Here is a 17,304-nt window from a genome sequence, read left to right on the forward strand (position 1 = left end):
TTCCCCTAGAATATTCACACTTACTCTTCAGCAGCTCAAACTGCTGTTGTGAGCCTTTTTCATGCCATCGCAGATGTGGAGACAAAAGGACCATTTCTGTTCTCTCACCAGCTAGTTCCCACTTTTCCAGTCCAAACTGGAAGCTGTTTTACTTGCTGTTTCCGGGTCAGAGTCAGGAAGGCGTTGCATTAAGGACTAGGCTTCTAATAATGACAATGAGTGATTTATCAGGTTATCATGGAGTAATCAGTGAAACTCCAAGCCTGGGTCCAGGGTCAAGGGGATGGTGGCTATGTCATGACCACCTTCTTCAATTCAAGTTGGACTATCATGTGACCAAGCTACTGCATTTTGCCATTCTATATTGCTCCCTTCTGGATGCGGTGCTTTTTCCAGAATAATGTAGTCTCTGCAACTCTGCCACCTGCTGGCCTCAGGTCCTCAAAATTCTGAGATTTGGGGCAGGGCCTTAGACTGTGGACTAAGTGACTGGTCTCTTGGCTGAAACAGCTCACTATTCACTTCTATTTTCTTCTTTAGATTTCAATTAAAAGGCAGCTCTGCTAGTTATTGTGTCTTGGTTGAAATGGAAAGCCTTTGGAATAGCAGTGTTCCAGTGTGTGAACGTGAGTAATAGGAGTAACATTTCAGGCCAATGTCTCCCCTTTATCTCTTCGGTATTTGACCCATGGCTTCCTCTAATGTGGTTCTTCAATTTTCTAGTCTGAATTATTGATTTGAAAATTGCTTATTTTAATAATGTGTGTTGTGAGTTAATGTGTACATCGCTTGTCTTTGGAACCATCTGATCTGTCTCTGCCCTTAGTATCCTGTGTTCTATTGTGATAAATCCTATGGTAGTGTGCTTCTAGGTCAGGAGAGATTAGACAATGTGAAGCTTTAACACTTTGCTTTCTCTCTTTCTTTTCTTTCTTCTTTTTATTCCTTCATTTCTTTCTTCCTTTCTTCTCTCCTTCTCCCTTCCTTCCTTCTTTCCTTCCTTCCTTCCCTCCTTTCTTTTTATTTTGTTCTCCCATCAAACTGCAGTCAGGCTGCAATTTTTGTATCTATCTGATAATACACAAATATCAAACGTGCCTTTATTTAATCAATATTTATTGATCACATACTTTGTGCCAGATGTTCCTCTAGCCACTTGACTTCTAGCAATGAACAAGACGAGTGAATTCCCTGTCCCCATGTTATTTTTACTCAGGTGGGGAGAGGGACAAGAAAAAACTAAATTAAATGCTATGAAGATAATAGATCAAAGCAATGAGGAATTAGGGAAAGGTGGGGAGTAACATCAGACAGGGTGAGCAGTTTGAGACTCCTTAAATTCTCAAAATGTGCAGCTAAATAATTTATACTGAGAGATTCATAAATAATAAATCTATTTTTTAAAAATGAGCCTCATATGTTTAGTAATCAGTAGACTACTAATTTCTCCTAGTCTACCCATTTATAATTTCCCCAATAGAAGATAGAACTTTGCTTTATTTCTTGATTCTAAAGATTGGAAAGCATGCTTCTTTAAAAAAAAAAAAAAACATGAAATTTTACTAAAATGGTTATGTTGTTAGAAATCTACCCGGACATCTTACAGTGCTTTTTAGAGTAAAATTGTATAAGAACATAATTTATATAGTGATTCTTGGCTGTCTAACAAATCCAATGCTCCTTGGAGCAACATGACAAATGCCTGTTCTACTGTCGTGCATGAAAGCTCAGTTATTGATCAGACTACTCAAGTTTTCTCTTATTTTTCACAACGTTTGCTAGTTGAAGTAGCTTCTTCCAAATTCCAATTCTAATAAAAAATGCCAATTAGAAATGAGAAAGAGACTGTTCTAAACAAATCAGCAGATGCGAGAAAGGAGTAACAACTGGAAACCTGACCCAGAAAGTAAAGAGAAAATAAATCAACAGACCTAGACATTTTAAAAATCAAAGCAATCTGAATCCATTTGGAGTTTTTAACAATGGCCTGACTACATTTCAATTCACTGTGACAATGCTATTGTTATTATTGAGACTGATGAACAATATCAATAAGTAATCAATGAAAGGTTTCATCTATTTAAAGTGATTAGCACACATATATACACTTGAGAAATATTTCACAAGAATGTAGGCTCCTTCATCAGCACTGTGTCCCCAGGATCCTGATGAGTGACTGACACAGGATATGTGCTCAGTTAATATATGTTGACTAAGTGAATGAATTACCTTTCAAAGTGGTTGTTTTTCTTCTTCAAATGTTTTGATACTTCATTAAAGTTGTAAAGTTTCTATTGTCCAGGAACTGTTACTATCTGGAAGATTCAGGATAGACAAATCTCTTTTGTACTTTACAATACACTTTCATTGACATCTCATTTAATCCAAATCTTAGAAGTCCTAATGTCTACTGTTATCTCCTTAGCATATTTTAAATAAAAACAATCATAGCACCTTATAATTGCAGAATACCTCTGGTAAAATTCCTGGATGAAACTTAGAGCTTTTGCCTTTTTTCCAGAAATCTTTTGTCCAAGTCCTCCAGATATACCTAACGGGAGACACACAGGAAAACCTCTGGAAGTCTTTCCCTTTGGAAAAGCAGTAAATTACACATGCGACCCCCACCCAGACAGCGGGAAGACTTTTGACCTTGTTGGGGAAAGCACTATCTACTGCACAAGTGACCCCCAAGGAAATGGGGTTTGGAGCAGCCCTGCCCCTCGCTGTGGAATTCTGGGTTAGTGTTCATTTCCCTACATCCCAAATGGATTCAGAATATCTTAACCAGGCCCTCCATATTTCCATAGTTACAGGGTGGTATTTGTGCATTTGCCACAATGGAATGCCAAACCAATGATAAATAGTTCTAAGATAGGGGAACACATAAGATCCTGACAACCTTTGCAGCTGGAAGGGCTGGTGAAAAGGGAGGGAAGGCCGGGCGCAGTGGCTCAAGCCTGTAATCCCAGCACTTTGGGAGGCAGAGGCGGGTGGATCATGAGGTCAAGAGATCGAGACCATCCCGGTCAACATGGTGAAACCCCGTCTCTACTAAAAATACAAAAAAATTAGCTGGGCATGGTGGTGCGTGCCTGTAACCCCAGCTACTCAGGAAGCTGAGGCAGGAGAATTGCCTGAACCCAGGAGGTAGAGGTTGCAGTGAGCTGAGATCGTGCCATTGCACTCCAGCCTGGGTCACAAGAGCGAAACTCCGTCTAAAAAAAAAAAAAAAGAAAAAAAGAAAGAAAAGGGAGGGAAGTGGTGAGTGGTGATAAAGTTCTTCATTAGAATCATAGGTATTAAAAACAAATGCCTGCCAATGTCCTCATTGAAATGGTTGGCTTAGAAATCTGACCTAGAAAATCGGTGGCTCCTTCTGCCAGGAAATGTCTTGAGTTCCCCCACCCCATGCTTGTCAGCCTCTCACTGGAGTTTTGATGCTTTGAAGTACAAGGAAACCAGACAGCAAAGGTGTAACCTGGGCATAGACTCTTCTGATGTCTTCCTAAAATTGTGAAAAATTAATCGGAGCTATCTGTACCTTAAGTTATATGGGCATTAGCCAACTGAGGTGGCAGTCGCCTGTGATCGCAGCTACTCAGGAAGCTGAGATGGGAGGATCACTTAAGCCTGGGAGGCAGAGGTTTCTGTGAGGCAAGATTGTGCCACTAAACTTCAGCCTGGGTCACAGAGTGACAACCTATCTCAAAAATGAAAAACAAAAATAGCCTGGTCACAGTGGCTCACACCTGTAATCCCAGAACTCTGGGAGGCTGAGGTGGGTGGATCACTTGAGGTCAGGAGTTTGAGGCTAGCCTGACCAACATGGTGCAGCTCCAACTCTACTAAAAATGGAAAAAAATAAATAAAAATAAACAAATAAATTATATGAGTAGGAAGATCAGATAGCAGACTAGCCTTCCAGATAATGTATTGCCTTATAAGCCTATGCTGATAAAACTTTCCCTTCCAACATTACTGGGAAGTTTTTTTCTTGTTTTTCAAAACTAATTTTCTTTTCTTCCGGCATCAAATCTAACAAGGAAGAGAAAAGAGAAAGCACATTGGATATCTTTCTATTAACTCAGATGTTCTTGATATCTTGGTCTCTAGGTCACTGTAAAGACCCAGATCATTTTCCGTTTGCTAAGCTGAAAACCCAAACCAATGCATCTGACTTTCCCACTGGGACATCTTTAAAGTACGAATGCCGTCCTGAGTATTACGGGATGCCATTCTCTATCACGTGTCTAGATAACCTGGTCTGGTCAAATCCCGGAAACGTCTGCAAACGTGAGTAACTTACACTGGATCTTTTCCATGTCTGCCAAAGCTTCTTACTGAATTTTTTCAAATGTGGGATATGAGAAACCTTTTTTCAAAAGTGTTCGGGTAGATAGATGTAAGAGTTATTCTTGCAGGTCATCCTTGATTATTGTTTGAAATGCTTACTTCATGAGAATGTTTCAAGAAATATTTATAAAGAAAATATTCCCAATGGGAAAGTAAAAAACAAATGACTGTAGATCAGGGGGGAAATTGTGTAGGAAGACAAATTCTGTTTGAATAACTAGGTGGGAAAAAAATCCTCTGAAAAGTTTGAAATATATTGGCGGTACATAATGCCAAGAATGACTTTTACATTTTGATAGGGGATGCCAGGTCTCTACACAGATCTAAATCTAGATCTAGATAGATCTGGAGGGAAGGTCTTTTTGAAAGTGGGGCTTAGTAGTTGGCCAATCCTGAGGTGCTCTGAGGAGTTTTCTCAAGGTGGGAAAATCTGTGGAACCATCAAAACTATGTATTTTCTTCAGGAAGGTACATGCAGATTGATATCTTATGTACTGAAGAGAGTTCAGATTACCTAGCTCCAAAATACTTTCTTTCCCATAGGTAAATCATGTAAAACTCCTGCAGATCCAATGAATGGCATGGTGCATGTGATCACAAACATCCAGGTTGGATCCAGAATCAACTATTCTTGTAGTACAGGGTGAGTTGGCAGCAACATCTCTTGGTTCAAGAGTTCTAGCACAGTCATACACCTTCTAGCCACATCTCAGGAAGGAAACTGGGCTATTGCCACCTGCTTTTAAGAGGCTTGAACACAGGTGTTAATGCCTGATTGAAGTGCACATATAAAGAGTATGGCATTCACTGGATGGGAAGGAAAATAAATTAGGAAAGAGTATAATACTCAAAGCACACAACCCCAGCCCAGAATAGACATTGTGGGAAGAAAAATGCCATATAGCATCTGTGTGAGAGAACAAATCTTACTGGTAACAGCATGATTGCTTCCTAGGGCTGCCATCACCAAGTTCAGGCCTTCCTTGTTTTATTGCACTTCGCAGATGTTATGCTTTTTACATTGAAGGCTTGTGCCAACCCTGCGACAAGCACGTCTGTTGGCATCATTTTTCCAACAGCGTGTGTTCACTTCGTGTCTCTGTGTTTTGATTATTTTCACGATATCAAACCTTTTCATTATTATCATGTCTGTGACAGTGATCTGTGATTGGGGATCTTTGATGTGACTCTTATAATTGTGGTCACTACGAACTGCACCATGTAAGACAGAAAATTTAATAAATGTGCATGCTTTGACTGCTTCATAAACTAGACACTCCCCTTCTCTCTCCCTCTCTTCTGGACTCCCTAATTCCTGAGACACAATAATACTAAAACTAGGACAATTAATAGCCCCACAATGGCCTTTAAGTGATCACATGAAGGGATGAGTCATGCATCTCTTACTTTAAGTCAAAAGCTAGAGATGATTAAGCCTAGTGAGGAAGATATGTTGAAAGCCAAGACAGGCCAAAAGACAGACCTTGTGTGCCAAACAGCTAGTGAGTTGTAAAGGCAAAGCAAAAGTACTTCAGGAAATTTAAAGTGATATTCCAGTAAACACATGAATGATAAGACGGTGAAACAGCCTTATTGCTAATGCAGAAGTTTTAGCTGTCAGATAGAAAATCAAAACAGACACTTCCTTAAGTCAAAGCCTAATCCTGAGCAAGGCCCTGACTCGCTTCAATTCAGTGAAAACTGACAGAGGTAGGAAGCTGCAGAAAAAAAAAGGGGGGGCTGGAAGCTAGCAGAGGTTGGTTCCCGAGGTTTAAGGAAAGAAGGCATCTCCATAACATAAAGGTGCAAGGTGAAGCAAGAAGTGCTGATGTAGAAGCTGCACAATTTGCCTGGAAGATCTAACTAAGATCATTGATGAAGGTGTTACACTAAATAGCAGATTTTCCAAGTAGACAAAACAGCTATCTATTGGACTTTCATAGCTAGAGAGGACAAGTCAATGCCTGGCTTCAATGCTTCAAAGGATAGGCTGACTTTTTAGGAGCTAATGCCATTGGTGACTTTGAGTTGAAGTCAATGCTCACTGACCATTCTAAAAATCCTAGAGCCCTCATGAATTATGCTAAATGTACCTTGCCCGTACTCTATAAATGGAACAACAAAGCCTGATGACAGAGGTATGTTTGCAGCGTGGCTTACTGAAAAAATATTTTAAGCCCACAGCTGAGCTCTAGTGCTCAGAAAAACAGATTCCTTTCAAAATATTATTTCTCATTGACATTGTACCTCATCAGCCAAGGCCTCTGATGGAGAGGGACAAGGAGATGAATGTAGTTTTCCTGCCTGATGACAGCAGCAGCTATTCTGCAGTCCATGGCTGAAGTAGTAATTTTGACTTCCAAGTTTCAATATTTAAGAAATATATTTCATAAGGCTATAGTTCCCACAGACAGTAATTCCTCTGATAGATCTGAACAAAGTAAGTTGAAAACTGCAGGAAAGAATTCATCATTCTACATACCATTAAGAACATTCGTGATTCATGGGAAGAGGTTAAAATATCAACATTAATAGGAGTTTGGTAGAAGTTGATTCCAATCTTCATGGATAACTTTGTGAGGTTCAAGACTTCAGTGGAGAAAATAACTGCAAATGTGGTGGAAATAGCAAGAGAACTACAATTAGAAGTGGAGCCTGAAGATGTGACTGAATTGCTACAATCTCATGATCCAACTTGAACAGATGAGGAGTTGCTTCTTATGAATGAGCAGAGAAAGTGGTTTTTTTGAGATGGAGTCTCTGCCTGGTGAAGATGATGTGAGCATTGTTTAAAATGACCACAAACGATTTAAAATATGACATAAACTTAGTTGATAAAGCAGCAGCAGTGTCTGGGAGGATTGACTCCAATTGTGAAAGCAGTTCAGAGGGTAAAATGTTATCAAAGAGCCTTGCATGCTAGAAAAATCTTTTGTGAAAGGAAGAGTCAATCAATAGGCAAATTTTATTGTTGTCTTAGCTTAAGAAATTGCCACAGCCACCCCAGCCTTCAGCAACCACCACCCTGATCAGTCAGCAGCCATCAGTCTTGAGGCAAGACCCTCCACCAGCAAAAAGATGATGACTAATTGAGGGTCAGATAATCTTTAGCATTTTTTATCAATAAACCATTTTAAAAGTATGACAATTTTTAGACATAATGCTATTTCACACTTAATAGACTACAGTATAGTATAAAAACAACTTTTAGACTCACTGAGAAATCAATAAGTTCATATGACTCATTTGTTGTGCTATTTGTTGTATTGTGGTGGTCTGGAACTGAACCTGCAATACCTTTGTGGTATGTCTGTAACATAAAATGGCCAACTTAATACAACAGAAGTTTTTGGAGGTCTGTTCTGGAGGCTGGAAGTCCAAAATCAAGGTGTTGGCAGGGACATGCTCCCTCTGAATCCTGTAGGGGAGGATCCTTCATTGCATCTTCCAGCTTCTGGAGCCCCAGAAGCTTCCTTGGCATGTTGCAACAGAACTCCAATTTCTGTCTCTGTCCTCACGTGGCTGCCTTCCCTCTGGGTCTGTGTCCTCACACGCGGTTCTCCTCTCTGTGCACGTGTGTGCCCAAAGTTCTCTCGTTTGATAAGAACGTCAGTCATATTAGGGCCTACCTTAATGGCCTCCTCTTGACTTGACTGGATCTGCAGGTTGTATTTCCAAATAAGATCACATCCACCGGGACTGGGGGTTAAGACTTCAACATATTTGGGAGAGACACAATTCGATCGATAACAGAGCCCCTTTGAAAATGTCAAATGTCAAATGCTCTTGGCACACGGTCCAGCTGTTCGTGCTCAACTTTCCCCAGCACACAGTGGAGGCTCTGCCTCAATCTCACTCTTCATGGGAACAGCTAAGCCCGGTAGTGAGTAGGGGCTACATTTGTGCCACTGCAACAGACACCGCAAGGCAGCTTGTGATGCCCAGCAGCATATTTGCCAGCCTTGGCCTCACAGACCATAGCACCTAGAATCTAAAAAGGTAAAAATAAAATAAATCTAACTTCTTTTCTTTTTTTTTTTTTGAGCATTTTAAAAATACAATTGATAAATTTCCTGACTGTACCCTCCTCATCTTGCATTGCTGAATAAGTGTGAACCTCTCTATGGCATAAAGCAGAAAATCATTGAGCTTATGACGAGAAACAGGAAATAATTGTAAAAAAGACCAAATTGAAATATCAGGAGAAATTTCCTCCTACAGAAGAGATTTACTGCCAAGAAACCAGGGAAACTTTCAGAACATTCTTCTTTTCTTAGTTTTTTAAAAGATTCAGTTGTACAAATACTTCTGTGAAACTAACCAGGAAGTTTGTACATGAATAAATATATGTTTTCAGTGTGTTTATACATTTCATTTCATACATGAGTCATATATATATACATACAAATATATAACAAACACACTGAATATTGCAGAAAATTAAAGCAAAGAGTAAGAAGAGTTAACTAAATTTTCCTGAATGCAGTGGGAAAAGATGAAAAAGACAGACTGGCAGGCACAGTGGCTCACACCTGTAATCCCAACACTTTGAGAGGTCAAGACAAGAGGACCACTTGAGCCCAGGAGCTCGAGACCATCCGAAGCAACAAGGCAAAATCCCATTTCTACAAAAAAAGTATAAAAATTAGCTGGGCATGGTGGCACGCACCTGTAGTCACAGCTATGCAGGAGAGTGAGGTGGAAGGATCACCTGAGCCCAGGATGCTGAGGCTTCAGTGAGCCGTGATGGCACCCCTGCACTCCAGCCTGGATGACAGAATGAGACCCTATCTCAAAAATAACAAAGAGAGAAGACATATGTAAGACAATGTTACGATTCAAAATAAATGTAACAAAAATTCAAAAAGGATAAACAAATAAGCCCATACCTAGCCATCACTAGGGAAAATTCTCTGTTTCAGGGATAGACAAAAAAGCTCAGTTTCCAGAAATAAAATGTGAAAATACGATACCCACAAAAGAAATAAATTTATTGGCCCCACCTTGATTCTACACAACACTAAATTGTATAAGATAGCAGTTCTATTGAGCCAAGCTAATATTCACACCTAGAGGCTCCAGATACACATTAAGGGATAAGCAAAGACATAAAAAATATAACATTTAAGTATGTTTCCCAGGCAATTCATAAGCAAATTTTTAAAAAGGAGAATGATGAATTCCAAGAGAAATATCAATGAGATCGAGAATGGGTAAGAACCAACAACAACAAAAAAAATAAAACCATACACACAGAAACTTGGCAATGTAATCATGATTTAGTAATAATGTCTCTAAAATCACAAAACATATTAATAAAACTAGAAAATGTGAGAAAACAAGAAAAGGTAGTCTACACCTACATTTCAGGAAAGATGTGTAGACTGGCTATACAGTTTGACTCTAAAAATGAGAAAATAGATTTAAATGTATGTCATGTATATATGCATAATACACATGCACACATATAAAATGAAATTCCTCATTGGAAAAATATTAAGTTTAATTACCAAATTATTAGAATAACTAAAACAGCTGAATCTATCTGTTCCATATAGCAAGTGGGAGGGAAGGAAAAGGAACAGCAAGGAATGCATTTGTCTCTTCCACCAAAAAGAAGCCCACTCAGGCTTAGGTCAGGTCATTTTATTCATTGCTTTCTCCTCATTCTCATCATTGGACATCAGGCAATCAATGAAAAAGGCAGTGAAAGAATGATGACAAAAGCCAATCAACTGTAGCATTTATCTCAATACATTTGGCTTAATCTTCTTGTTGAAAGGCAAAGTCTCCTAGAAAGGATCAAAGGCAACAAATCTTGTATTTATAAAAAAAAAAAAAAAAAAAAAAAAAAAAAAAAAAAAACACGTCTCAAGTAAAATGTCATAGTATTATACACACACACACACATCAAGGGACAATGCAAACAAACAATGGCAGAAATAATATGAGAAAAGATAGAATTTAAGAAAAATAAAGTCAAACAGGTCTGCAAAATAATTGTGTGATTTTGGTGCCAGGTGCAGTCCACAATGAAGCCAAGATATTAAGAAGCAAAGAGGGCCAGGAGAAGTTAGAGCAGAAATATCTCTTACAATGGTGAGAGAATAGGAAAGAGAAGTGAGAAAAGTTGGGAACACACTTGAAGTTTAGGCTGGGCCATAGACTTCTGCATTGTAATCCTTCTGGTTTGCCACATATGCATGCTGTGAGGAAGCTGACAAGGTATGCACGGCACAATTAGTTTCCATTTTTTGCCTTTAGGTACCGCCTCATTGGTCGGTCATCTGCTGAATGTATCATCTCAGGCAATATTGCCCACTGGAGCACAAAGCCACCAATTTGTCAAGGTGAGTTGAAATCTTTTTCCCCATTCAACCCATCATTTAATTCTAGCATGACCTTCCTAGAATTATAAAGAATGAATCTCATCCCTCTTGAAATGGTATCCTTTTGATATTTGAAGAATGCAGTCATATCCTAGTCATATCCTTAAAATGGCTGACAGCATTGCCTTCCACCTTCATCTAGAAATGCTTTTTTTCCCCCCTTATCTTAAGGGGTAATTCATTTTAAACTAGTCTTGAGCTCATTTAAACAGCCCCCAATTCCCTCTTCCCAGTTTGAAGAGCATTTTCTTTAGTGAAGTCAACAAATACAAACTTGGTGAAAGAAACCCTATATCCTCTCTGCAGGCTCTTAGTATCACATCAGCTATTCAAGCAATGCAGCCCTTTCTTCCTTTTTATTATTTGTCTAAACAGGGGCATGCCATCTTCCCTGTCAGTTGTTTGGAAGATGAGCTTCCTAGATTTGGGGGAGCAAAGAGGAATGAGCAATTGCAAGCTAACAAGGAACATAAAATGGATATAATCCTGGGTTTGGTGATGGTGTGAGGAAATCAGCAATTTCGAATACACCGGTGGGAGAACAAGTGGACGCAAACTTTGTGGAAGGCTGATCTGGCTAGAGTAGGACACACTATTCAGTTTTTTCAAGATCAGACAAGATTGGGGGAATTCAGGGTGGTATGGCTGTAGATCAGTATTCAGTTCTTTTTATTACTTCTGAATCTGCAAATATTGTGTTTATTACATGTAATATTGTATACTTGTGCTTTGTGTCATATTGCATATTTTTGCTTTGTCTTTATTAGTTCTGCCAGAGATTTTGTTTTTGTTATTTAATAAAGATGCTATACTGGGCAAGGTATGGTGGCTCATACTGTAATCCCAGCACTTTGGGAGGCCTAGGTGAGCAGATCAATTGATCTCTGGAATTCAAGACCAGCCTATACGACATGATGAAACCCTGTCTCTACAAAAATACAAAGATCAAACAGGCATGGTGGCACACGTTTATAGTCAGAACTATTCAGGGGGTTGAGAGGTAGGAGGATTTCTTGAACCAGAGAGATCAAGGCTGCAATGAGACATGATTGTGCCACTGCACACCAGCCTGGGCAGCAGAGCAAGACCCTGTCTCAAAAAAAAATACTATGCTATATGCTTTATTATATTAATAACCAATAGAATAAAGCCAAATGCCTTCTATATAGAGAGAGAACTAAATTAATAATGGTGAGATAACATAGTTGAATTCTCATTTAGCAGGAGAAATATAAACATATACTATAGGCCAGGCACAGTGGCTCACACCTTTAATCCCAGCACATTGGGAGGCCGGGACAGGCAGATCACTTGAGGTCAGGAGTTCAAGACTAGCCTGGCCAACATGGTGAAACCTATCTCCACTAAAAATACAAAAGTTAGCCCAATGTGGTGGAGCATGCCTGTAATTCCAGCTACTCAGGAGGCTGAGGCAGGAGAATCTCTTGAACCTGGAAGGCATGGGTTGCAGTGAGCAAAGATCACGCCACTGCACTACAGCCTGGGTGACGGAGTGAGACTCTGTTCTCAAAAAAAAAAAAAAAAAAAAAAAAAAAAAAGTGGACTATAATAATATATGGACACATTTCGTGAAGTAATGTTAACTGAGAAGAGCAGAACTCATAATATTATAAAACTGTAAGAATATGTCTGTACATTAGCAAATATTACATGAGAATAATATCATGAATATTTACTTCTGGTAATCTTGGATTTTAAAAAAACTGTTAGCAAAATTTACACTAAACTATAACTTCAAGAAACCAGGCCAAGGGTGGTGGCTCTCACCTGTAATGCCAGCATTTTGAAAGGCCGAGGCAGGCAGATTGCTTGAGGCCAGGAGTTCAAGACTAGCCTGGCCAAACCCTATCTCTAATAAAAATGCAAAAATTAATCAGACATGATGATGCATGCCTATAATCCAGCTACTCGGGAGACTGAGGTGGGAGGATTGCTTGACCTGGGAAGCAAAGGTTGCAGTGAGCCGTGATCCTGCCACAGCACTCAAGACTCTGTCCCAAGGTATTGTTTTGGTTAACTTGCTGTCTCTTTTCCCAGAAATTCCTTGTGGGCTACCCCCCACCATCGCCCATGGATATTTCACTAGCACCAACAGGGAGTATTTTCACTATGGATCGGTGGTGACCTACCACTGCAATCCTGGAAGCAGAGGGAGAAATGTGTTTGAGCTCGTGGGTGAGCGCTCCATATACTGCACCAGCAATGAGGATCAAGAGGGTGTCTGGAGCGGCCCAGCCCCTCAGTGTATTATACCTAACAAATGCATGCCTCCAAATGTTGAAAATGGAATAATGGTGTCTGACAACAGAAGTTTATTTTCCTTAAACGAAGTTGTGGAGTTTAGGTGTCAGCCTGGCTTTGTCATGAAAGGATCCCCCCGTGTGCAATGTCAGGCCCTGAACAAATGGAAGCCAGAGTTACCAAGCTGCTCCAGGGGTGAGTCTGACTGAGGCCTAGAAGGGCCCTGCAAATGACATGAGTTGCTGTTGGATCAGGAGATTAGTATTTGTTCAGAGGGAGGGATGTGTGGTGAGCAGTGTGGGAGAGCAACTTTGGGAAAAAGAAGCATGAAATTAAGAATCGGGGTGTGCATGCCCCTATGCATATGTGTCTTCACTGTGAAAAGCAAGACCTTAATTAGCAAAGAAAAAAGATTTTGGACCCACCTATTAATCGGCTATCAGGGCAAAGTACCAGCTGCACTATCTCTCAATTATATTGAAAAATCATATGGACTTTCTTTATGGTCAGCTGTGCACTAAGCACTTTATATATATTTTCTCATTATTTATAATAACACTTTGAAATTGTGTTGTTGTAATATCCAGTTAATAGTGAAGTCAGCTTGGCCTTTCAGAGGTTAGGTCAATTGGCCAAGTCACATGCTCTAGCTCGGACACCCAAGATTTTAAAAGGCAAGGGTCTCAGACCCCAGAGTCTGAATGCTCTGGCTCTTGCCATACTTCTCTCAGCATCCATTGGTGACTGAAAGAGACTGGTTTACAAAGACCAGAAATCACAGCATCAGAATAGAGACAAAGACTTTAGAGTTTGTCTATAATGGTCTGTCTCCTACATTTTATTCTGTTATTTTATTTTATTAAAAACCTGTTTATTAGGGTTGAGGTCCGTCTCTGTTGCCCAGGCTGATCAATGATACAGTGATACAGTCATGGCTCACTGTAGCCTCAAACTCCTGGGCTCAAGCCATCCACCTCCTACATTTTATCCCTGGGAATCTAAGAGTGAAAGTAACTTGCCCTAAGCCAGTTAAGATTTTTAAATTCATCTTGAATGAGGTACAGATTAGATTGATGTTAAATGGGTTCTGATGCCCTAAGCATGGACGAACAGGACTGTAAATAAAGGCAGACGTTGAGTCAAACACTCTCCAAATAATAGGTCCTCTCATGACAAAGGGCTGGCTTATTTAAGGGCTTTTGTTTTTGGTAGCTCATCTTGTCTGCTGGTGTCACAATAGCTGGTTTAGCAGTGGAGTGGGAGGTGTAATGGCTGATACGTAGGGACAGAGAAGAAGCTTACAATTCTTCTACCAACCCGTGTGAGCCTTGTGCAACCACTGAGCTGGGAAGATGAACAGATAAAGACATACGAAGTCGGATGTATTGAGGTAGGAGATGGGCAGGGCTTGTGTCGTGTTCACAATCCTGCTGACCAAAACAGGATCTGGCTTAGACAGGATGAAGTGAAGAAACAGCAGGAACCAGCAGATGGCGACAAAAGCAATCCCTAGCAGGAACCAGCAGATGGCGATGAAAGCAATCCCTAGCTGCCCTCACATTCCCATCAGCACCATGACAGTTTACAAAGGGCCATGGCAATGACCTGGAAGTTACCGCCCCTTTCCTGGAAAGTTCTAAATAACTCACCTCTTAATTTGCATTGATCAGTCCTTAATTTACATGTAATTGAAGCAGGTTTACAGGAGTATAAATAGAGTTGCCTGCTAGGAGCCCGTATGTTGCTGACTCTGGACACACTGCCTGTGAGTTAGCCGTGCTCTGCAAGGGGCAGTGTCTTTCACCAAAAGATTGCTATCTAGCACCACTGGCTCATCTTCAAATTCTTTCCTGGGTGAGGCAAGAACCCTTCAGAATAAGCCCCAATTTGGGGGCTTGCCTGTCCTGAAACAGTATGACTGTACTTTAGTCATAGGTGTGCAATCAAAGAAATGGGGGGGGAATCTGTAAAACAGGCTTGGGCTTAGGTGACAGTCTCATTACCTGAATAACAGGTGAAAACTGGGATTGCCTTCCTAGGAAGCATGTAAATGGAGAATCCACCAATACTAACAATTCCATACCAGATAGCAAGAGCTAGGTGAAAAAACCTCATGCCTTGTAGACTTACAAGTGAATTTGAGGTCTTGTGCTAGGAAGAATTGGGTTCTATTTCTCTACCTCTGACTAGTTATGAGGGCTTCAGCAAGCATAAGCTATAGCAAAGGAAATTCCTCCATAACTAACAAGTACTCTGGAACTGTCCTTTCCACAGTGTGTCAGCTACCTCCAGAAATTCTGCATGGTGAGCATACCCAAAGCAATCAGGTCAACTTTTCACCTGGGCAGGAAGTGTTCTACAGCTGTGAGCCCGGCTATGACCTCAGAGGGGCTGCTTCTCTGCACTGCACTCCCCAGGGAGACTGGAGCCCTGAAGCCCCCAGATGTGCAGGTGCCTCGACTCTCTGGCTTCTAGATTGCTCTCTGTAACCCTCACATGGAAGTCTTACTCCTATTTTTTTTTTTTTATTCTAGTGAAATCCTGTGATTTCTTGGGTCAACTCCCACATGGCCGTGTGCTGCTTCCACTTAATCTCCAGCTTGGGGCAAAAGTGTCTTTTATTTGTGATGAAGGGTGAGTGTGACCCAGAATTAAGATCAGCAACTCAGCTCTGGAGAGTGACTCTTGAGCTCAAGGATCAATTCAAAAAGAGGGCTGACCTAGGAAAAGAAGAATACAGGGAGATTAACTTCTGGAAGTGTGGTTTTAAAAAAGGGTAGGGGCTAAGTGGCAGTACTATCAGGAGGTAAAGAGACAAAGAAAAAATGGCACATACAACTCGTGTCAAGTACAAACAGAAATACAGCCAGCAGTCCAGAAAAGGAGACTGACCTAGCGCAAAGAAGTACTGGAGGAGAATAATGTCGGAAACAATGATTGGGAAGTGCAGTATGAACCAGATGGATCCATGAACAGAGGTTTAAAAAAGGAAAAAAGCTCAACTCATTTGATTTCTCACTGATAGAGGCTCAGAAATCAAATTATTTTGGAAAACATGCAGGGACAAAGCAGAAACAGCAACAGAAATGCAACAGATCTTGGAAAAAAAAGTGTATATATATATATATATATATATATTTATATATATTTATATGTGTGTGTGCGTATATATATGGGACGTTAGATGTACGAACAAATAATAATTTGCATACATGAAGAGATAAATATTCTAAGGGGTTGTTAAGAAAAGTCATGTAAGAGAAAGTTGTGTATAAGATAAATAACATGCAAAGATTATTTCACAAAATTTTAAACAAATAAATAGTGGAATTTGTCGTAAGAATGAAAGAGTAAGTAAAAATACTTTAAAATCCAATTACATATGATTGACAGCTTTGCCAGCTGTTTGCTTTGTCCTCACTGAAAGCTACACTTTCTCTAACATGATTTGTCTTCTGAGCCTGTCAGTGAGAAACCAAGTGAACTGAGTGTTTTTACCTGTGCTTTAGCTGAGCAGTGAGATGTTGATTAAGTTAGTAATTCTCAGGGAGGAGGCTGAGATCTGTCAATAAAGGGAAGAGAGAAATGGTGCATTCATCCAGACACTACTGCTTTGTTGTTTAGGTTTCGCTTGAACGGCAGTTCCGTTAGTCATTGTGTCTTGGATGGAATAAGAAGCCTTTGGAGTAGCAGTGTTCCTGTGTGTGAACGTGAGTAGATGAAATAATTCTTCAGTCTGGATCTTTTTCTTTGTTTTTTTTCTGATTGTGGTTTGCCCCATGAGATGATCTATTGTTTGTACCGGTATTTATGTCCATTTTTAATAGAAATTGTTTTTTGTTGGAATAGATACAAGCAATGTTTTGGGGGAAAATAAACCTGAGCATCATGTTGTTTTGGGTAACATCCTATAAATATTTATGAGGAGAGTCTTTGCTATAAAAAGAGAGAAATGCTTCATAGAAATAAATGTACAGCAAGATGCTATGCTAAATTTTTCTCTTCTTTCCTGTCAGAAGTAATAGCCACACTTCAACTTTTCAGTTCTTCCCTCAGTTATCCATTTAGTCATCTACTCATTCTTTTAACACAAAATTATTTGAGCACCTATTAGTGCCAAGCAATCTTCTGGGAACTGGGAATATGCCTATAAACAGGACAGATACGTCCATGTTTATATTTTTGTGCGAGAATAAAGACAAAACAAAAATATGAATAGAAATGTTCAAATAATACTAGGGGTTATTAAGAAAATGCTCTTAATTGATTCAGTGCTCTCAGTTGAGAAAGTAGCTGA

The 17,304-nt window shown here is 39.9% G+C and overlaps 1 protein-coding gene across 1 annotated transcript in view; it reads left to right on the plus strand.

Annotated features, from left to right (window-relative positions):
- Positions 1–17,304, plus strand: part of CR1 (complement C3b/C4b receptor 1 (Knops blood group)) — a 158,346-nt gene that overhangs the window by 31,106 nt on the left and 109,936 nt on the right. The window contains exons 8-16 of the mRNA XM_074385115.1: positions 541–626; positions 2,522–2,740; positions 4,117–4,296; positions 4,900–4,999; positions 10,621–10,706; positions 12,804–13,202; positions 15,282–15,458; positions 15,542–15,641; positions 16,632–16,717. Coding sequence (XP_074241216.1) covers positions 541–626; positions 2,522–2,740; positions 4,117–4,296; positions 4,900–4,999; positions 10,621–10,706; positions 12,804–13,202; positions 15,282–15,458; positions 15,542–15,641; positions 16,632–16,717 — 1,433 coding nt within the window. The remainder of the gene's footprint in view (positions 1–540; positions 627–2,521; positions 2,741–4,116; positions 4,297–4,899; positions 5,000–10,620; positions 10,707–12,803; positions 13,203–15,281; positions 15,459–15,541; positions 15,642–16,631; positions 16,718–17,304) is intronic.

This window comes from Saimiri boliviensis, chromosome 14 (assembly GCF_048565385.1).
Source record: "Saimiri boliviensis isolate mSaiBol1 chromosome 14, mSaiBol1.pri, whole genome shotgun sequence".
In the NCBI taxonomy this organism is placed as follows: domain Eukaryota; kingdom Metazoa; phylum Chordata; class Mammalia; order Primates; family Cebidae; genus Saimiri; species Saimiri boliviensis.